Source organism: Elephantulus edwardii, unplaced genomic scaffold (genome assembly GCF_000299155.1).
Source record: "Elephantulus edwardii isolate Elephantulus edwardi_28Jun2011 unplaced genomic scaffold, EleEdw1.0 scaffold00059, whole genome shotgun sequence".
Classification (NCBI taxonomy): domain Eukaryota; kingdom Metazoa; phylum Chordata; class Mammalia; order Macroscelidea; family Macroscelididae; genus Elephantulus; species Elephantulus edwardii.
This window is the reverse complement of record NW_006399809.1, coordinates 12,389,164-12,412,986: the sequence shown is the minus strand read 5'-3', so window position 1 is coordinate 12,412,986 and position 23,823 is coordinate 12,389,164. Positions and strand designations below refer to the sequence as shown.

Sequence of the window (23,823 nt, the reverse complement as noted above, 5' to 3'; positions counted from 1 at the left end):
GAGGGGCCCCAGTGGCACAAAGGTGAAGTACATGGCTGCTAACTGAAAACCCAGTGGTTCAAATTCACAGAGCTCTGTGGGATGAAGTCCTTGGCGGCCCACTTTCCTAAAATACAGCCTGGAAACCCTATAGTATCTAGTGAAGGGTACCCCAAAAGACTTTTCTGTCTAACAGTCTTTATACTATAACTAGGTTTCATATTTTTCACTGCTCTCTTTCCTCCAAACAGTTCATAGTAATACTCAGTGCTCCTTTCTTCCAACATTAAGCAGCTATTTCTGATTTCTTAGGTCATTCTCAGACTTGGTGCTCCAAAATGCTTTCTAGTACACACTATCAAAATGTACAGCATCCACACTCATGAAAAGCCAAGGAATTCTTCTTCCTTTCTGTCAGAACTTTAACTGTAACTATCAACTGATATCATGTTGCAATAATTTGTCAAAGACTTTAATCTACAAGCCCATGCTAGCTGCAAATTTTTATGATTCTAATTCCCAAGTATTTACTGGTTCCATATCCAATAGTAACCTACTCATACAAAGAGAAAGAAGTTTAACCTTGACTCTGCAGTGAAACGCTGGGATAAAGACGTTTAAAGCTTTGTAACATGTGCTTATTCAAATACTACAGACTGTACCTTAAGTATTTAAGTTATCTTAAAACAAAGGTTGATATTTCAGAGTTGAATCAAAATAAGATGATTATACATTTCAAAAGTGCAAGTGGAGATTAAATTTAAATAAATTAAAGAAATTTTTCTTTCTTTATGTACAATTTCCTATATTTATTATTTTTTTAACTATCCAAACAAAAATCTGTATTTTGCAAAGCAAACTCCTGAAATATTTTGCAATTAGTTTTTTAACCTACCTCTCCATGATTGAAAAAGAAGCATAACACTGTAACCAGGCCTCCTAACCGGCTGCCACTGAAAAAGAGAGTAAGAAAATGTAATTAAGTAACAGAAAGTCAGGTCAATACAAACAAAACCTTGAAATAAGTATAAGTATCAAATCTGGAAACAGAACATGTTAACTTTCCAATAGTATAAAAGTTTTTATCCACATTACATGCTTATTAACAAGTAGTTTCTTTTCTTCAAAGCATCACTAGTAAAAATAAGTTTAATTTAAAAAATGTATTTTTCCATCTTTAAATGTACAAACTCAGAAAAGTACACAAACACATAATATAAAATCCTTAATCATCATTTTTCTGTAATAAAATGTATTCCCCTTTTTTTTCTTGACTCAAAACCACTGCTGACACATCAGTTCCCACTTACAGTGACATTGCTCTGGGCTTCCAAGTCAGAACGGGAGACTGCCCAGCTTTCTCCACAGAGATGCATGTGGGCGCAAACTGCCAAAGGTACACACACAGCCTTTGCGTTACAAGGACGACTCACTGTGGACTACACCACTGTTGCTGAGAGATGCCATCAAGTCGAGTGAAGACAACTCAGAGCTAACCTATGAACAACCAATCAGAACCCTGTCCTATTCTGTGCCGTCCTCACAATCTCTTACACACTCTATGTCAATCTACCTGGTTGGGGGTCTTCCTCTCTTTTACTAGCCCTCCACCTTTCCAAGCATGATATCCTTCTCCAAGGAATAACCTCTTATAGCAACAAGCACAAAAATGACTGTTTCTTTTTTTATTTAAGTAATAAAATTAGAATCTCTCAAACTATTTCCCTTGAAACACAATGGCATACATTAGACAAAAAGGTGAGAAAGCAGTGCTGAAAAGGGCTATATGATCATAAAGTGGGAACTGAACTCGATACAATCACCTGCACTTGGAAATTCACAAAGCACATAACAGATTTCATTTCATTCTGTTCTTCTCTAGCCACATGTCCAACCTACTTATCTACAGATATGCTTTGGGAATACCAGTGCGCAGACTAAATTTTATATTTTCTTGTTTCTAAAAAACATTAAAAACAGAACACAAATATTAAATGAAGTTACTACTTCACCTACAAAAATCACAATGGTAAATCCTTACATAGTGGAAATGATTTGCATTTGACGTTAACTTAAAGGCTAGTGGTTCAAACTCACGAAGCAGTACCACAGGGTGGGGGGAGAAAGGACTTTTGCTAAGATTATAGTCAAGAAAACTCTATGAAGCAGTTCTACTCTGTAACACACAGAATCAACAATGAACCTTCACCTGTTTCACCAGGAGTGAGGTGTGCCGTCAAGTCGCCTGCGACTCATAGCGACCCTATGTACAACAGCCCTAAACTCAGCTCTGTCCGGTGCCAATCGCACTGTCCCTGACACTCCCATCCCAATTATCCCAGTCACCGAATCAATCCACCTCATAGAGGGCCTTCCTCCCCTGCGCCGTCCCTCCACCCTCCCAAGCATGATGTCCCTCTCTAAGGACCGGTCTCTCCTCACAACATGTCCAAAGTAAGTTAGACGGAGCCTCAGAATCCTTGCCTCCAAGGAGCCACCCGGTTTAACCCTCTCCAGGACAAATCTGTTTGTTTTCCTAGCAGTCCATGGTATTCTCAGTACTCTTCTCCAGCACCACAGCTCAAAGGCATCAATTCTCCTTCTATCCTCCGTGGTCATTGTCCAACTCTCTGATGCATAACAGGTGATTGCAAAGACCATGGCCTGTATCAGACGCACCTTAGTCTCCAGAGAGACACCACTGCTCTTCAGCACTTTGGAGAGGTCCCTAAGAGCAGACTTTCCCATGGCAATGTGCCTTTTAATTTCCTGGCTGCTGGTGCCAAGACTGTTGACTATGGAGCCAAGCAAACTAAAGCTGTGTACAATCTCTTCACCATCCATCCTGATGCTGCCAATTGGTCCAGTGGTGAGAATCTTTGTCTTCTTGACATTGAGCCTCAATCCATATTGTAGGCTGCAGTCCTTGACACTCTGCAGCAGGCGCTTCAGGTCCTCCTCAGTTTCAGCAAGCAGGGTTGTGTCATCCGCATAACGCAGATTGTTGATAAATCGTCCACCAATCTTGATCCCACATTTCTCCTCATAGAGCCCCGCCTCCCGGATAATCTGTTCTGCATATAGGTTGAAAAGGTATGGAGATAGGATGCATCCCTGGCGTACGCCCTTCCCAATTTTGAAACATGCAGTGTTCCCTTGCTCTGTTCTGACGACTGCCTCCTGGTCCAAGTATAAGTTTTGCATTAGAACGATCAAGTGTTCTGGGATTCCCATTCTTCTCAGAGTCAGCCACAGTTTGTTATGATCTACACAGTCAAATGCCTTTGCATAGTCAATGAAACACAGATAGACATTCCTCTGGTATTCCCTGCTTTCAGCCAAGATCCATCTAACATCAGCTACAATATCTCTAGTACCACGACCCCTTCTGAAACCAGCCTGGACTTCTGGTAGTTCTCTGTTGTTGTGCTGTTCCAGTCGTTTTGGATAATCTTCAGTAAAATCTTGCTTGCATGTGAAATCAGTGAAATTGTTCTGTAGTTTCCACATTCGGTTGGGTCGCCTTTCTTTGGGATAGGAACAAATATCGATCTCTTCCAGTCAGTTGGCCAAGTGGTCGTTCTCCAGATTACAAGGTATATATACCTTGTAATAACATGAAGCCTGCTTAAAAGGTTCTAGGTAGGGACAGTATGGCTGATTTTAGCTTTATTGACCATTTCTTTCTTCTCTCAAGGAGCTTTCTTATCTATCCTGTTCAGCCCACCTTGCTCTCTCATTATTTGCACCAAATAGTTTCTTACGGTTATTCTTTGCCCAAGTATTTGTACAGCACAAAGGGCAGAGAGGTCACAAAGAATTTAGATCATATATTGTCGGCCACGTATTTACTCAAGAGAAATGAGGAAAACAAGGAGAAAAAGGGAAGTGGCAGGAAAGATTTATGGAGCAAGCGCAGAGCTTCCTGTCTCCGCCTATGGAGACAAGAAAGGATGGGTGGACAGTGTCTTCGATGTCTTAGTCTCATTATATGTCATTTGTGCCAGTTCTGGTTGTTAACCAATAAAGGAAAAGCCATGCAATTCTACAGTTCTACATATCATTTACTTTGAAGACATTTTTAACTCATGATGACTGGATTTGTGGCCCAGCGAAGGTGGCCAGTTAAACTCAGCAAAAACGTAGAATCAAGTTTTCACATTTTGTGGCAAGATGGAGTTTGCATTTCTCTGCAAAGCAGAACTAGGCATTTTACGCCAAAAAAAGATGCTGAAGGATGGTGTCTGAAATATCACTAGCACATATATTAAGAGACAGGTAACTCAGTCCAAGAAAATAGAAGGTTACTGAGTTGTATTCAAGGATCAGCTGAGGTGGTAAGATGACAAATAGCAGCATTAATTGCAGGCAAGGAGCCCTGATGGTGCACATTTGGCTGCTAACTGGTAAGTTGATGGTTCCTACCCACCAGCTGCTCTGCAGGAGCAAAATGTGACCACCTGCATTGCATGGAGATCACAGCCTTGGAAACCCTATGGAGCAGTTCCACTCAGTCCTATAGGACGTTATGAGTTAGAATCAACTTGCAGGCAAGGTCTGGTTCTTGGTTTTTAATTCTTGCGTAGGAGACCCAAAGCAGCACAAATATAGGGAAGGAAGCCCTGGGTAGTGTAGTCTATTCCCCAAATGCCAGTCACTGAAAACCCTGGGGGGGGGGGTAGCTCTTCTGTGAGGTGGAAGTGACTTCAAAGCAAATGAGCTGTGAAACTGTAGAACTGTGTGGTTTTCCTCAACCAGTTAACAACCAGCACTGGTAGAAATGAAGTATAATGACAGCAAGAAATTGAAGCTACTAGCCACAAAGTGAATGTTGTGAAAGATCACAGAAATAAGAGAGACAAGAAAAGAGCTAGAAACTAGGAGAGACCTGTGAAGTGAAGGGAACACGATAGTCTGTGTGGTTAAGAGAAGTCTGAACACTGTCCTGGTCTCTCCTCAAAACTTGCACAGACAGGAATGCAAGGAATAGTTATAAGTAAACACATACTTATTAAGAGGAAGTTAAAAGTTTATTTGTTAAAAAGACTTCAACAATGGGATATCATCTCCCTCCAGAAACAATGGCAAAGTTCAAAAGGACAGCAAACAACAAACATGAGTGAAGAAGCGGAGAGACTGGAACTGTCATACACTGCCGGTGGGAATGTAAAATGGTACAAGCACTAAGGGAGGCAGTCTGATGCTTCCTCAAAAGGTGGAAATGGAAATATCATTTGAACCAGCTATCTACTACCGGAAATACATCCTAAAGAAATCAGAGCTGTGACACAAATAGATGTATGCATACTCGTGTTTATTCCAGCATTATTCACAATAGCAAAACAAGAAAGAAATCTACAGAAAAACTATGGTACATTCACACAATGGAATATAATGCAGCAAAGAAAAAAAATGAACTTGTAAAACACTACATAACACAGATATGTCTGGAAGAAATTATGCTTAGTGAAATATCCTCTGTCACAAAAGGACAAATACTCCAAAAGACCATTGTTTTAAAATGAGGATGAGCTGGGAGAGGTAGGGAGAATGGACAGATAATGAACACTACCATGAAAGGCATACAGTCCTATGCACCAACTGCTCCCCAAAACAACGATAGGGAAACTCCTCATGTGTGATTAACTGCCTCTGAAAACCCCCTGGAAGATCAGCTAATGGGCAGTTCTAACTTGACAGTGCACGACAACACTGTAAAAAATGAAGTGAAGGATAATCTAAAAGGGATGGACACTAAAGCATTTTATGAGTTACAATGAATCTACAATATGACTTGCATTACAAAGCCAACTGAGGGAGAGGTAGGGAGGAAAATGTACATGAATTAATATATGAAACCCACCCAACCTCTTTGTAAACTTCCACTAAAAGCACACACATAAGAAAAAAAGACTTCAATATTTTAAGCTTATTCTAAGAGAAAAGTAGAGAAGTGTGTTAAAAACAACATCATGATGGAATCCTCCTCGCCACCTTTCCCCATTCCTACTTATCTATGCCTTTTTCATCCCTTCCAAATTTTTCTTTACAGCCACCATAGATTTTTGAGAATATAACTACATAAACATCCTCTGAAAAGTGCTCCTCTTATAATTAATCCATCATGAAGGCTATTCCTGCTGAGAAAAGATGTACTGAAGTAATAGAAAGATATAGATGTAGTAATAGAAAGCTATCTATGATGATCCAAGAGGAGGGACAGGAGGAGCAGAGGGGTGAGGATGGACAGGAGGAAATCATACAGTCATACCACTTGGTGGGTGGAGGGATGGGATAGTGAAGGAAATAGGTAAGATCCAGCAGGGATCTGCAAAGACAGGTTCAGGGGATTAATTTTATAAAATAATAAATATGAATGACTGTATGTTATACAATATGAATGAAGGGTAGTGTGAAACACAAAGTATGGGAACTTTGTAAGCAAATCAATATAAAGTAATAATTTAAAAAAAATAAGTACTGCATGGAGCAAATTTTCTGCAAAGTGTCAGTCTCTACCCTACTACTTGATTGTGCTTATGCAAAACTTATACTTGAACCAGAAGGCAGTTGTCAGAACAGAGCAAAGAAACACTGTGTGGTTCAAAATTGGGAAAGGTGTACATCAAGGATGTGTCCTATCTCTGTATCTTCTCAATCTATGTGCAGAACAGATTATCCAGGAGGCTGGGCTCTATGAGAATTGTGGCATAAGGACTGGAGGTAGATTTATCAACAATCTGCATCATGTAAATGACACAACCCTGCTTGCTAAAACTGAGGAGGACCTGAAGCACTTGCTGCAAAAGGTCAAGTACTGCAGCTTTCAATATGAATTGAAGCTCAACATCAAGAAAACAAAGATTCTCACCACTGGGCTGGATGGCAGCATCATAATAGATGGTGAAGAGACTGAGACTGTTGACAGCTTTCGTTTGCTTGGCTCTACAAACAACGCTCTTCCTATCAACAGCCAGGAAATTAAAAGACGAATTGTATTGGGAAAGTCTGCTGTCAGAGACCTCTCCAAGGTACTGAGGAGCAATGAGATCAGTTTGGAGACTAACGTACACCTGATACAGGCCATGGTCTTTGCCATTACTTGCTATGCACCAGAGAGCTAGACAATAACTAGGGATGATAGAAGGAAAGTTGATGCCTTTGCACTTTGGTGCCGGAGAAGAGTACTGAATATACCATGGACTGCTATGAGAACAAATAAGTTCGTCCTGGAGAGGATGAAGCCAGGCTGCTCCTTGGAGGCAAGGATTCCAAAGCTTCGCCTGACATACTCAGGACATGTTTCAGGGGAGGACCAGTCCTTGGAAAGGGACGTCATGCTTGGGAGGGTGGAGGGACAGCACAGGAGAGGAAGACCCTCGATGAGACAGATTGATTCTGTCACTGGGGTAATGGGGATAGGCGTGTATGAGACAATGAAATTGGCAAGGAATAGAGCAGAGTTTAGGTCACTATGAGTTACAAGTGACTGGACAGCACATAACAATAACAACACCCAACTACTGGACATAAAAATATTTTCAAATTTCTTCAAATCAACTATGAGATATTATTTCACGCCAGTAAGAATAGCAAAATTTAACAGAACAGCAAGCAACAAATGCTGGCAAAGTTGTGGAGAAACTGGAATATTCACTGTTGGCAGGAGTATAAAATGGTGCGACCACTATGGAAGGCTGTATTGGTGCTTTCTCAAAAAGTTGTAAACAGAAATACTATTTGACCCAGCAATTCCACTACTGGGAATTTACCCAAAAGAAACCATAATAGCCACCCAAGAGATATATGCACACCCATGTTTATTTCGGCTTTGTTCACAATAGCAAAGAAATGGAAACAACACAAATGCCCATCAACAAAGCTCTGGTATATTCACACAATGGAATACTATGCAGCCTTGAAAAACAAGGAACTCATAAAATAGAATGCGAATTGGATGACCGTGGAGGACATTATGCTGAGTGAAATATCTCAGTCACAAAAGGACAAATATTGCATTGGGCCACTGCTGTAAAAGAGGACTGACATCAGGGTTGAGGGAAGACAGAAAAGGAGGGGAGGAATGATGTATACTGCATTGAAACAATTGAGAGAGTGAACTGTTTAAAAGGGATATAAGATTGGGTATTGCTGTCATTACATGAGTCCAGAATGAAGATGACATAGTGGAGTGGATCTGGGGGGAGGGATTGCATAACAATGAAAAAGTTTCTTTTACAAGGAGAAGAGTGAATTGGGGGGCAGGGAGAAAAGTGCAACAATGAATGACTAGAAACCCTAAGTCTCTGTAAACTTTGATTAAAATTAATAAATAATAATAAAAATATTTTCCAACTTCTTGCCATAATAAAAACATTAAAATAAGCATCTTTGTACATAAAATGTTGTTTGCATTTCTACATGAAATACCTGTGGGCTGTCATGCCAAAGAATAGAAGCATTTTAATGTCTTAAGACCAGATGTCTTCTGGGAGAAATACAGTGTCAGTGTACAACTGTGCCTACAGTGCAAAACAGGGTGCCTCCCGACCCCTCACCCAGGACCTGGTGTGCTTACAGTTTTTAAAATTTTGTCCATAAGGGAAGTGAAAATACTTCACCAACATGTAATGTATACCTGTACTTCCCAATCTACTGAAAAGAGATTCTTTTAATGCTTTCTTAGCTATATGTGTTTCCTCTTCTGTAAACTGCCTGCTCCCTTCTCTAGTCCATTTTCCTACTGGATTGTTTATTAATGACTAGGAGTTCTTGTGATGTGGTGCATTAAATACTGTGTTGCTAACAAAACTATAAGCATCCAGCTCCACCAGCACACAGGAGAAAGACTGGCAGCTCTTGTTGTTATCAGGTGCTGTTAAGTTTAAGTCATAGTGATCCTATGAATGTCAGATGCGAAATCTGCCCTAGCCTGTGTCATCATCATCATCTCTGCCACACTTGAGCCCATTTCTGCAGTCACTGTGTCAATCCATGTTGTTGAGGGTCTTTCCATCCTTCATTGACCCTCCACTTCCCTGAGTATGATTTCCTTCTCCAAGAACTGATTTAAAGCTTTAACGCCCCAGAAATCCCATGATTTAAGCCCCAGACATCCTGTGAAGGGGTGCTATGAGCTGGGATCAACACTACAGCAATGAGAAGATCAGGGCCAAAATTGTTTTTCCATATGTGCTACAAAGTCTATTAATAACACTTGTGAAATATTTTCTTGAACTAATGTATTTGATCTAGTGTTGGTGAAGAATACTTAATAACCAGTGAACTGGCAAAAAAATAAACAAATCCGAACATGTTCAGCATCTCTCCTCATGGACAAGTACATCATCCTTCAACATCTTCCTTCCACAAACAAGCACACGTCAGGTTTAATCAAAATCATAAGGGATCATATAAGGATTACAAGTGTTAGAGCGTTTTGTTTTAAAGATTTTTATATTTTGAACTTCTTCTAGCAAGATAAAATTACAAAAAAATTAAACTCAAAAGACATTTCAAACCTGCTTGCAGTCAAGTTGATTCTGACTCATTGATCCAATAACGCACAGAATTGCCTCCGAGGGTCTCTTTACAGAAGCAGACTTCTCTTACAGAGAAGTTTGTGGGTTTGGACCACACAGCTCCTTACATGTAAGTACAGATGTCTACTATAACAAAGTTATGAGAGGGAAAACAATGAGATTCAACTAAAAGGTCCCGCAGAAGCAAGGCTGAGAAGATTTTATCTTTGGACACGTCACCAAGAAAAACTAAACCCTAGAAAAGGGCATCATATTTGGAGGAAGTTACCAAAAATAAGGGAAACTCTCAATGACAGCAACTGGCACAAAGATTATAGCAAAGGACTGAAAAAATAATCACCAATCATGAAGACGGTATAGGAACAGATAGCACTTTGCTTTGTTAAATGTATATATAGCCAAGAATCCGGCAATTCAGTACCAAATAATATGGACAGTTTCCCTACTGAGAAATCTGTAAATTTTAAAGGATTCAGTATCTCAGTATTTTCCTTTGTCTTTTGCATTTTTTATCAGAGTGCTCCCAACATCTACTTCCCCTATGCGGAGTCAGACTATCACATACATCATTTCCAAGCAAAAAAATTACCAGAATATTTAACATTGTTTTAATTTTTTTTTTCTACTAGCGTTCACCAGTTGATATTTCAGCTCTTGTGGTTTAAAAATAAAGTCTCTTCTGCAATAATATTACCACCAACTGTCAGAAAATATAAAAGCTCCTCTTTTGTAAACTTTACAACATACTAAGCTTGCTAACCATTTTACCACATTTATTTACACATCTCAACCACTTGTGGAGAATTCATTGCTTTAGACACAAAATATAAGGGTGAGAATTAAAAAGATATTAAAACATTTCTACTTCTGAAATTTAATGGTTCTGTCATTCTCTCCTTTGCTACATCTCTTACGTTCTAATATTCAGCCATAAAGTACTGATTGATTAATCATTGAGATTTTTATCTCTATTTATAAAAGAATGATGACACAAAGTTTAAAAGATGAAGCAATCAAATAACTCATTCAAAACTATATTAAATAATTCTCCCCTTAACAATATCTTATATTTTTTAAATGTACTCTTTAGACTGAGTTTTCTGATTATTATGTATATGCTTAATAAAGAAAAAAGAGAGAATAATAAGAGATGATTGAATTAAGAGCATTTCCAAGTTTTAAATTTAATGTTTCAGTCTCTTCCTAGTCAGATGAAAAAATAGCAAGTGGGCCTGACTCTACCATGCATGAAAAGATGAAGAACGAGAGGGGTGAGAAGAGCTTTCAGTCTGGTCCTGTCCAGGACTTGATAAAGAATTAATTAATGTTTGATGTCCTTTATGGAACTCACTGTCTGCCAGAGCAAGGAACAGGATAATCATCAGATTGTGAACTTCACAATTCATCTTTGTACCTGCCATATTGCCTGATACTATGTTTGACCACGGCAGAGAGGAAAAAGGTATTTGAGGAGTAAATTAATTAAAGTTATACAGACATTATTTATTTGGAACCATGTAGTCAAGCACACCACTCCTCTCATCTTTGTCACCACTGGGCATGCTGCCTGCACTGCCATCTCCACACAGAGTCTCATGTGCTCAGTACTCCTCTGCACCGGCCCCATCATCACACACCTTCCATTGTGCCCTCAGCACACTTCATCCACATAATCTGCTACCTGCCCTCAACACTGGCCTCTTCATTAAACCTGCCCCTGGAAGCCCCTACCTCTCACCTTGCCACTTCACAGCTGTCCTCTCTCTACACCCTAGTCCATGCCTCCAAATTTACACACACTGTCCTTCCTCACGGGCAATATCAACCTCTTTCCTCAGAAAAGCACCAACAGAGAAAATGATACCAAACCTGTGCTGCCATAAAATTAAGGCTGCAAAAGTCCCACAAGCTCTTGTCAATCACAGAGCCTTGGAGAGAGCTCTGGTGGCTTAGTGGTAAGGAGTTGCACTGACAATTCAAAGGCACACAGTTCAAATTCACCAATCTCTCTGCAGAAAAATGATGGGCAATCTTCTCCTGTGCAATTTACTGCCTCTGAAAACCTTCTGGAGGGTCAGCTAGAGTTGATTCCATCTCGATGGTACACAATAGTAGCAACAAAGCCCTTGGAGTTTCTCACCTCTGAAACCACACTCCTCCTCTACTAGCACAGACCACTGTCCTATTCCATCTGGAAAACAGTATCACGCTCCGCAACGACCGAGCCATTCCCAGGTTGGCCCTCTGACAAACCATTCTCGACCATGTAGCTGTGTAATCTTTAGCAGGAATAAACACAATCATGACAGCCAGCATACACACAAAATCCGTCAGTGGCATCCCATTACTCTTAGGATCAAATCCAGACAGATAAATGTGTCTAAGCTCTTGCCATAGACCTCCAGACTCTTCTTTCACTACTCTTCCACCAACTCCAAGCTGTGTGCTCCAGCTGAACTGTTCTCCTCAAATACAGTCAAACAATAAAAGTAGACTGATTAGAGCACACAGGAGAGAGACTGGTGGCACAGCCAAGCAATCCTACAGAGTGCTATGAACTGCCATAGGGTGCTCACAAGTCAGAGAGTGGAGTGGCAAAACACCAGAGATGTTGGGAGTAAGGAAATAACAGGATTCTGGGACTTCTTTGGGTTGAATTATGCCCTTCAAAATAAGTGTTGTTAACCCCAACTTCAATATTTGTGGCCACAATTCCACTTGGGAATGGGTGGACTTTGTTATGTTAGAGACAGAATTAGTGTAAAGTATATCCTGAGTCGATCTCATAAGAAATAAGTAATTAAAGAAGAGAGTGGAGCAGAGATGGGGGAGAGGGGTTTCAACCCACATGGAGCTTACCAAGGAGCAGGAGCTCAGAGGAGATAAGGACTTTCCTCCAGAGCCAGCAGAGAGAAGGTCCTCCCACAGAGCACACACACAGAATGTGGATTTTTCCATCACCTAAACTGTGAGCACAGAGTAGTGTTTCTGGCATCTTATCACTCAACTCATTGCCACCATGTCAGAACCCACTCATAATTGAGTGTGAATCACATGGGAGGAGATACTTTCTTCCCGCCATTCTTCCTGGTAGCCACTGGTGGATGTGAACTGCCAGAAAGTCACCACGTTTGGATTGGCAGTGGGACTGCCCTCTGACTAGACCACAAGAGCTCCCTATTTCTGCTGTAGTAGCATTATACAACCTAGAGAGTGACCAACTGGATTGCAGAGGAAAGGTTAAAAAAGAAGCATCGGAGGTACCTCCTAGGAGTCACACTTTAGCAGCAGAAGGGATGGAAGTATTGACTTAGATTCTGAAATATGAAAATGGGCAGTTTTCACAGTAGCAATGCCAATATAGTCAACCAATAACTTTCACCAGCTCATTCATATTGAAGAAAAATACTTAGTTTTAAATATTCATGTACAACTGTTAAACCAAATGGGTTTGATTAAAGATGTGCTAGTAGGCATATTTAATAGAACATTTAAAAAATATGTATCTGAAAGTTTAGAGCTGGTGTAATCCTTAGTCTATGTATGCCAGGCTGTTAGCCAAAAATCCATCACTATAAATAGCAAACGCTTGGCTTTTTTACAGTTAAGAGCAAGAAAACATAAGGTAAAACAATGAAAGAGAGTTGGGAGAAGAAATTCCTTAAAATAGGTGAAATCAAGATAGAAGCAGCACAAAGAATTGATCTAAAAGGCTACAGAGTTAAAGGGAAAGAAGCAATTTCACAGGTAACTTGGATTGGATCACAAAAAGAGAAAGAAAAGTGGCTCTCTTAACTATGAATATTCAATTTATGAGAAGAGATCAAACAAAATAACCCAAGGCTTTGATATACAGATTAATGTCCTGGACCGTATGGGCTTCTGGAACATATCTAGAAATAAAATAGCTTTAAAGCATTTTCGCTAGCATCAGAGAAGCTGCTCTAATCCTCCAAAAATAAAAGAAGAATACAGAGAACAAAACGTCAGCAGGTGAATACTCTTGACCTGTAAGATTCATCAGTTCATTATGTGAAAGGAGGGGCATCTTCATTTAGATTGACTTACTTCTGTCTATAAAAGGAAGGCCAAGGTTTTCCCCACAAAAGCTGAGAAGCAATGCAGGACTAATTAGAGAATGTTAAGGATTAAAAAGAAGAAGGAAACATAGGAGACAGATTAGCGTGGCCACAAGGACAGTGAGTATCAGATACTAGACAGAGAAAAGATCATTAAAGTATCATTTAAAAGTTCTGCATGTAAGAAGAGAACATACAACAAAAGCTATCAAGAGGAAGAGAGGGGTTGGAAAAAGAAGGCGAGGGAATGCTGGCCTTGACTGGATGAGGGTGCACCTGGCCCTCCATGTATAAATGTCACCTGAGAAGAAGGAGGGGTGATGGGAGGAGTCACTACTGCTCCAGGTGTCACTCCCACACTGAGGCTGTTAGGAAGTGGATGCATCTTTGTAACTCTCACCGCGTCTGCTGGTCTTGTCTACTGGCTGTGTGAATAGGCTGATGACACTGATAAATGACCGAGCACAAGATGACAGGAGTCTGGATCCCCTCCCAGAAGGGTGCCTTATATTCTGATCATTTTGTAATGAAGCCCTTGAGTTAGTAAATTCCATCCACTTTACAACCTTGTAGCCAGCATCATTAAGTCAATTCATTCTTAAATATAAATGTCCAGCTAAGGACCCAGTCAAAGATCACCAAGCTTTGAAAAGCTTCCAGTGTGAAAAAATGGAAATTAATACAAATCAGAACAGAAAAACAGACCTTGAAAGTGATAGGGACAATACAAGAGGCAAAAGAAAACTTCAACTCTGTAGGAGAACTGAAACTAATTGTCAAAGTAGGAAACCGAGTAAAATAACAGAAACCAAATGCAGTCAGTTCTGAGAAGTATAAACTGTAGGGAAAAATTAGTATTTATTAAACAATTACTCATACAACTTGACACAGCAGGGAGCAGTATAGGGAGCAAGAAGCTGTGCTGCAATCCTGAAGACACAGGGTTCGAGGCCATCAGCTGCTCTGTGGGAGAAGGATGGGCAATTCACTGTGTGATTAAGAGCCTCTGAAAACCTGCCGAAGGGTCAGCAATGGGTCAGTTCTGACTCAATGGTACATGACCACAACAATAAAGTAATATTTAATATTGCTTAAATGTTAAAACGTCTGGAATTTCAAACGGTTTGAAATGACTCTCCTCTGGGCAAAGGGATGGGAGAGGGAGTGGAAACAGTTGGCGCAATGGGCTGATAGTGTTTTATCACAAAACAAGTCAAAACGCATGTATATGCACACGAAGCAATAATCTAAAAAGCAATGAATTTAGAACAAACTTCATTCAAGAGCATATTAGTAGGAAAGAAAATTGTTCAATAAATTTGAGAACTTGCTTGATATCTGTGAGAAAAATAGTTATGAAGTGGGGGACCTACATAAAAATGCTCCAGATAATAATAAAACAGATGTTGTTTTTCAGCACAAAGTAAAAGAAAATTAACTTTGGCTTGAAAACAAAAGGAAGAGAAAATGAAAAAGAAAACACTGAAATTACCAAACTGCCAAACCACCCAAAACTATAGCATCCTGGCAACTCTTCGGTACAATGCATGATGACAAGGGAGATAGCCAACAGTCAAAAAACAAAACAAAACAAAAAACCAGAAATACACACATCACATTGCCTTTTATTTCATCTGTATACAAAGTGACTCTAAGAAACATTCACAAACAGGGATTCCATTAGAACGCTTACAAATCCCACTCATGAGAAAAGGAAAGGGGGGAAAACGTATAAAGAGTAGTATTAGAGGGGGAGCTCTGGTGGCACAGTCAGTAGAGAGCTTTGCTGCTAACCTAAAGGCAGTGCCTCTCTGGCAGTTCAAAGCCACTAGCTGCTCCACAGAAGGTGGGCACTCTCATCCTATGCCATTTACAGCCTCTGGAAACCTACTAGAGGGTCAGTTCTGAGTCGGTTCCACCCCGACGGCAACAAATTTGAGTTCAGAGTTTGATTAGAAAAAACTGTCAAAAATAAAAGTAGTAACACAATTCCTATTAAAAATAAAATAACAGTGTATTTCAGCTTCTTGGCAGAAGAAAAGATCTGGTGACCTGCTCCAGAAAATCTTTCAGCCAAGAAAACCTTTGGGGCAGTTCTGCTCTGTCTCATAGGGTCAATATGAGTGAAAACTAATTCAACAGCACTCAGCACAACATAGCAACAACTAAATCCTGGCAATCTTAGCTTAGTTCCCCTGGGAAATCAATTATTTAAAAAAAAAAAAAAAAGGCTGGAAAATCTAGAACCTTCTAGGTGCCATTATTCTTTCACCTATTTCAGATGAAACTTAATGAAATACAAAATACCACCCCCTTTGGAAAGAAAATAAACAACTACTTGCTTTCATTATTAGAAGTCTTTAAATACAAATTAATTAAAGCTGAAGACTTAAATTACTAATGGAAAGAACATTCAAAATATTTTCTATTTTTTAGCTATTTATATTTTTCTTTTTTCTTTTTTTGTTTTATTTAAGTTTATTATTCATTTCAGTAAAAATTGACAGAGACTTTGGATTTCCATTCATTCACTGTTGCACTTTTCTCCCCTCCCAACCCTCTCCCCTAGTACACTACCTTCTTGGAAAAGTAAAAGAAAAATTCTTTCATTGCTATACAAACCCTCCCCCAGGTCCACTCCACCATGTAGCCTTCGCTCTAGACTCCTGTCATGACAAAAATACCTAATCACATATCCCTTTTAAACAGCTTTCTCCTTCATCTGTTTCAATGCAGTATACATAATTTATCCAATCTTTCTCAGTCTGTCCCCAATACTAATGTCAGTCCTGTTTTACAACAGTGGCACCATGCAGTATTTGTCCTTTTGTGACTGAGATACTTCACTCAGCATAATGTCCTCCAGAGTCACCCATTTTGAATAGTACTGCATGAGTTCCTTGTTTTTCAATGCAGCATGCACGACTCATCCAAAGACTGTCAAGTGCTGGGCTGTTTTCATAAGTTGCATCAGATGTGACCCCTACAGACACAGGGCTTCACAAGTTGGTCTTCCTAGTCTGTCTTCCTCTGAAAGTGCCACTGAAACCTATTCAGGTTAACTAACAAGCCAACTCGTTGTCAGTGAGTCAGACCAACTCATAAGGCTATACATCACACAGGAGACTCTCAAGTGGTAGATTCAAACCACCAGAGGTGCCTCCTTTGGGTAAGCAGCTCAACTACACCACCAGAGCTCCCTATTCAAGTTGTTGTGTACAGTCAGGTTGGAACCAACCCATATTTAACCCTTTAGTAGGCTTTCAGAGGCAGAAAATTGCACAGGAGGTGACTGCCCAGCTTCTTCCAAGGAGCAGCTGGTGGATTTGAACCATATGCTTTTGGGATTGCAGTTCAGTTTCTTACTGCACCAAAGCTCCTTCCCTAAAGGTTAGTTAACCTAAAAATATTTCGCTTTATTTTTTCTTTCTAGAGGGCAAGCTAGGAGATGATATTCCATATTTCAGGTGAGAAGTAATCAAAGAAGAAAGGGAAAAACAGTGCCATAAAGAGGAATCAGCAGTGGTGGGATGGCCCTTCTAACACTCCACCCAACAGGACATTTTCTGTTTTATAGCTATTTATCAATTTATGTTCTTGAATCATTTTCATTAATAAGGATATCATTAATGTAAAACAGAGTTAGTTTTGACTTCTTGCAGGTCCAAAGCCAGGTTAAGTGGAATTACTAAACAAACTGGAGAGCCACATTTAACTCTAAAATACCTAACACATCTCTCTGAGAAATTCAACAAAGATGGCAAATAAATGAGTAAATGATAAGGGAAGGAGCCAGAGACAATGTGGAAGAAAAGGCCACTTTCAGTACCACCAGTTACACTAGTCTTCACAGCCACTCTGGCCTCACAGTGACTCCACACATGACTGAGGAGGCCTGTGCCCGAGGGTTCACACCGGCTCAGTCTGCAGAACATCAGGACTTTCTTCCTGGTCATCTATAAGTGGGCTTGACTCTCTAATCTTTTGCTTAGCACCTCAGTGTGTTAACTATTTGCACCAACCTAGACGTGTCCTTTAATATTAAAATTCACATTCTCAGAGGCTTAAATATTACCAAGTTCTCCTTCATAAAATCCTATTTAGACAACCTGTTATTCTTTCTATACATCTTTTATTCATATCAGTTACATACATAATTAACTTATTTGTGCATATTTTTTCCAGAAGGCTGACTGCTAAATATTTACCATCATATCTTTGCTTAAGGGTAATGATGCACAATTATGTAACTAGAGATAGAATACTGGTATCAAGCTAAACTACACAAAATTAGGGCTTGGTATTATATGCTGATATTTGTCCTCAGGGCCAAGCAAAAAAAAAAAAAAAAATGGGGTTTTTTCAGCATTTATCAGTAAGAGACTTTCATTTCCCAGGCATATCTAAATTTCCTCCAAACGACACTATGGGGAAATTTCTAACTGCCTTCACACTATCCTCTCTTGTTCCCTCCTCTTTAAAGAACAGAAACTTCTGAGTTTTAATTACTGGCCACAAGAAACAGTTGTTCTGTGGCTTAGAAACATCAGGCTGTCTTATGACATATGTAGCTGTAACTCTGAACTAATACTACAGCTTAAAAAAAAAAATCAACAAAACTTGTCAGCATGGTTAACATAAAGAAATACTAAAATACAAATAATTACAAAAAAAAAAGATACATTTTGAGTAAGGTTGTTTGAAAAATTGTCTCACTTTGTCTCACATGGCAGCCTGGTCGCATTTAACTGCTTGGCTGTTTCCTCATTTCTTTCCTACTTTATGCTCCTGGTGCAACAGACTGGCTAATCCAGTTCCCAAAAGTTTTCTGTATTACTTAAAAACAATTATACTTCTGGATCAAAATGGTACACTTAGTCTGTCAGCACTTAGACAAATTTTAACTTTTCTCAGTACATAACACACAATTTATAAAAAGATTCTAAACACAATTTTAAATATCCTTCCTTTTATTCTTAGCCTATATTTTAAGAAGTCTGAGGCTTTATCCCACACTTATAAAATTAGAAGGATGACTAAACTACCCATCACAGGAGAAAACATTAAGAACTAACTAGTAATTTGAATCTTCTAAAAATATTTCACGTCATGAATACTTGAGAAACGAATTGGGGGCCGGGGGGGGGGGGGGGTGGAGATCCAGATAGAAGCAATAGAGGATTTTATTCAAAATAATATAAAGCAGGATCACTAACATAGTTTACACATCTGCTCATAAGGGTCAATTAATTAAACAGTCAAGATTTACTAAGAATATGTGCTCTTCCCCTCATGCAAGAACCAGAAATTCATTTAGGGGAAGGCTGGGCTCTAAAGAACTTTGGTCTAGGACTTTTAGGTAAAAACAGCATCCTAAGTAAAGAAAAGCTCTACAAATAGAAAATGGGAAGCTGGCAAAATGAAAATATGTGCCACACTGATGCAGGGAAGATCATTCAAGTACCTGAACTTTATGAGGAGGAATGTGGCATCAGGATTGGAGTAAGCCTCATCAATAACCTACGTTATGCAAATAACACAACCCTGCTTGCTAAAACTAAGGAGGACCTGAGGTACTTTCTGCAAAAGATCAAGGACTGTAGTCCTCAATGTGGATGGAAGCTCAACATCAAGAAGACAAAGACTAAAAAAAAAAAAAAAAAAAAAAAAAAAAAAAAAAAAAAAAAAAAAAAAAAGAAGACAAAGACTGTCACCACCTGGTCAATTGGCAGCACCACCATGATAGATGAAGAAGAGATTGAGGCTGTTAACAATTTCAGCTTGCTCAGCTCCATCAATACACCTGGCACCAACAATAGGGAAATCAAAAGACAAATCTGCTGTCAGGGACATCTGCAGAGTGCTAAAGAGCAATGATGTCAGACTAGAGACTAAAGTGCACCTGATCTAGGCCACTGTCTTTACAGTTACTTGCTCGGCATCAGAGCTGGACAATGCACTAAGGATGACAGAAGAATTGATGCTTTTGCATTGTGGTGCTAGAGAGGAGTACTTAGCATATCATGGACCTAGGAGAACAAAGAGATCTGTCTTAGGGAGAGTGAAACCAGCTTTCTCCTTAGAGGCAAAGATTTTAAAGATCCATCTCACATTCTTTTGACATATGGCCAGGAGACAGCAGACCTTGGAAAAGGACATCACATGTGGAAGGGTGGGGACAGTTCAAAAGAGGAAGACCCCCGGGATGAGATGAATTGAAACTGTAACTGGGGAAGAAGGGGTAGGTGTGTCGGTGACAATGAAATTGGCTCAGGATAGAGCAGGGCTCAGAGCTCCTATATCTATGGTCATTATGAGTTGACTGTGGTCAACCAGGCAGCACATAACAAAAACATTCTCAGACTCTGAAAAAGCCCTGGAAGCACAATGGTTGGTTAAGTATGAAATGCCAAGAAATGGTTGGCAGTTAAAATCCACCAAGAACTCCGTGGTGGAAAGCCTTGGTGACCTGCTCCATCAAGGTTATCAGCCTAGATAACCCTATGGGGACAACCATACTCAGACACACGAGTCATTTCATGTCGAAAGAAAACTCAACAGTACCCAAGAAAAATACTGGAGTCCCTCGAGCCCTAGTGCTAACTCAGAGGGTGGCCAGTGATGGCAAGTTATGAAACACGAGAAGGACCAGTTAAGGCATTGTTGGGGGTCAGAGTTGAGACTAACTGCATCCACTGGAGTGTGGAGAACTGTTGTTGTTGTCAAGTGCCGTCAAGTCACAGGCGACTCATAGCGACCCTATGAAGCAGAGTCCTCAACACTTGTGTGTCTCTCATCCTTTCTCCAGGTTCACAGGGTTTCTGGAGGCAAGCTATTATGGAAGTGGATGCCGCTCCTGCTTCCAAGCTTGTTTTAATAGGGGAGTTTCAACAAACACTGTCCATCATGGGTAACCAACCATTAACGCATTTAACACATTAGTGTCACAGTGTTCAGCCTCACAGCTGAACTAGAAACAGTTATGTGGACAGATTCAATTGTTCTCAGATAAGCAGCCCACTCATGCCACTCTCAACAGCAGTTCACAGATTTCCCCCCAATCAAAATATAGTAAGAAATAGAATTTACATGTCAACTCAGCACATGCATATTTAAATAGACACAACAAAAACAAACTGAATTTTCTCTAAGTAGTACCTATTCTCATTAAGTGTGGTGTACTCTAGTATGATACTTGATTTGTATTCTTTTTCATATAAAAAATTGCTGGGATCAATTAATAAAAATGAGTTTAAAAGCATCATAAAGGCACTGGCAAAAAAAAAAGGTCCAAGACTTGATGGACTATAAACTGACATGTTTCAACAAGTAGATTCAATCCTGGACATGCTCACTGGACCATAGCAAGAAATCTGGAAGATAGTTACCCAGCCAATTGACCAGAAGAGATATGGATTTGCTCCTATTCACAAAAAAAGGTGATCCAACACAATGTGAAAATTAACAAACAATATCATTAATATTATATTAAAGTAAAATCTCACTGAAGATGGTTTTAAAACAGCTTCAGCAGTACCGTGACAGGTAAACTGCCAGAAATTCAAGTTGGATTCAGAGAGGCATGGCATGAGGGATACCACTGCTGATGTCAGATGGGTCTTCGCTGAAAGCAGAGGGAATAAAAGAGTAGAAGGATGGTTGCATTTTACTCACTATTCAAAGGCATCTGACAGTGTAATTCTAAAAATTGTGGCTGATATTGAGAAGAATGGGAACTCCAGAATACTTAACTGTGCCCATACTAAATCTAGACCTACCTAGACTAAGAAGCTGCAGTCCAAACAGAGAAAAGGAACATGGTATAGTTTAAAAGCAAGAAAGTTGTGTGCCAAAGCTTGATCCTTTCTCCATACTTATTCAATATGTATGCTGAGCAAATAATTTGAGAACAAAGACTTCATGAAGAAGAATGTGGCCATCACTATTGGAGGGAAAACTCATCAACAACATGCAATATGCACATGACACAATCTTGCTCATTCAAAGTGAGGAGACGATAAAATGCTTGCCTCAAAAGATCAAAGACGACAGCCTTTCACATGGATTACATGTCAACTTCAAGAAAACAAAACTCTTCACCACTAGGCCAATGTGCATTATCATGTTAGACGGAGAAAAGGTTGAAAGTGTCTGTTAAAAATTTGATTTTACTTGGATCCACAATTACCAATCATGGTAACTGCAGTCATCATATATATATATATCTAAAAAAAAAAAAGTGTTGTATCTGGAAGATCTGCTGTCAAGTGCCCCTCCAAAGTTGTGTTTCTGGGTGGTATAAAGACTAAGGTGCACCTGACCCACGCGGTGGTCTTTTCCCTACTTCCTATATATCTGAAAGTTAAACAAAGGCTAAGGATGACAGAAGAACAACTGATGTCTTTGAATTGTGGTGCTGGAGAAGAGCACTTAATAGCCTGAGGTCGAGTTGAGTATGACTCAGAACGACGCTGTGAACAAAAGATCTGAATCCAGTCCTGTCCTGCGCCATCCTCACATTTCCTGACACAAAGAACCCATTTCAGCAGTCACCATGTCAATCCACCTGGTTGAGGGTCTTCCTCTCCTTTCCCAACCCTCCATCCTTTCCAACATCATTTCCCTCTCCAAGGAATAGCACCTAGGAGGTGGGAGCAGCATGTCCAAAGTATGTGAGGCAAAGCCTCATCATTCTTGCCGCCTCCAATGAGCACTCCAGCTGCACCCTCTCCAAGACACATCTGTTTGTTCTCTCGGATGCCCATGGGATGTTCAGTGCTCTCCTCCAATACCACAGCTCAAAGGCATCAATCCTTTTCCTGTCATCCTTATTCATTGTACAGGTTTGTTTTTTTTTTTAAAAAACCTTATGAATACTAAACTTAATAGCCTCTGGATTGCAAAAATGACAACTGTGTCTTGGACAAAGTGCAACCAGGTGGCTCCTTAGAGGCAAGAATAGAGAAACTTCATCTCACTATTTTGGGCATGTTGTCAGGAAGGGCCAATCTTTGAAAAGGACATCATGATGGTAAAGAGAGAAAGAAAGACCCTCAACAAGATTGGCTGACACAATAACTATAACAATGGGCTTGAGTATATCAGAGATGGTAAGGATAACACAGGACAGGGAAAGGTTCAGATCTGTTGTTTACAGAGTCACTATGAGTTGTAGTCAACTTAATGGCACTTTATGCCTCATAGAAGGAGCCATCAGGTACTTAAAGGACAGGCTGCACTGGGTAAAACTGCAGCCAAGTGCTAGATCAATAAAGTAATTTTAAATATTTTTAAGGTGCATCTACCCCAAGTCCTGGTGTCTTCGTCCATAGGGAGCTGCAGTGCTAAGCCAGTGGCTGTCCTTCCCGGTGGTTTTGAAACCACCAGAGCCTCTGAGGGAGAAAGACAGGCAATCTCCTCTCATGTGATTTACAACCTTGGAGGGCTAGCTGTGAATTTGTTTCAATTTGATGGCAGTGATCTGAGTGAGTCATATACATGTGAAGGTTGGACACTGAATAAGAAGGAACTGATGTCTTGGAATTATGGTGTTGGCAAAGAATACTGAACATTATATGAATTACCAAAAGAAGAAACAAACCTGTCTTAGAAGAAATTAATCAAGAGTGTTTCTTAGAAGAATGGTGAAACTTTATCTCACATTCCTTAGGCATGTTATCAGGAGCTGGAGAAGGACATCACACTTGAAGTACTGTGGTGGTTGTTATGTGCTGTCAAGTCACTTGTGACTCACAGCGATCATATGTACAACAGCTATGACTCTGCTCTATCCTGTGCCAACTTTATTGCTTTTAACACACCTACCCCTACTATCCCAGTAAGTGAGTCAATCCATATCATCAAGGGTCTTCCTCGCTTGTGCTGTTCCCCCACTGTTGCGCACCTTGCCTGTCCAGCAGGAATAAGGACACAACACCCCACAGTTCATTCTCACAGCGGTTTACTCAGGAGTATGATTACAGAGGGTGGTGGAAGATGGAGTCTCTTTTCTTTGAAGATGTAGTCTCTCATCCCTTCCCCGGGTGCGGCTTTTATCCCCTTCTTGGTACTCCGCCCATCACCTATGTGTCATGCCTCTATTGGATCCTAAACCCCACATGAGATCAAGCCATCAACCAATGAGAACACAGTGCCCAAATAAGGTCTTGTTTGTGTTTAAGGCAAACAAAGAGAAGCAGGAAATCAGCGCCATCTTGTAATGG

General features: G+C 40.0%; 1 protein-coding gene across 1 annotated transcript in view; it reads right to left on the bottom strand.

The window, feature by feature from the left end:
- The window catches only part of LOC102876319 (probable C-mannosyltransferase DPY19L1-like), a 126,022-nt gene that overhangs the window by 84,095 nt on the left and 18,104 nt on the right, over nt 1–23,823 (bottom strand). Inside the window, exon 8 of the mRNA XM_006887630.1 lies at nt 875–932. Within this exon, the coding sequence (XP_006887692.1) occupies nt 875–932 (58 nt within the window). The remainder of the gene's footprint in view (nt 1–874; nt 933–23,823) is intronic.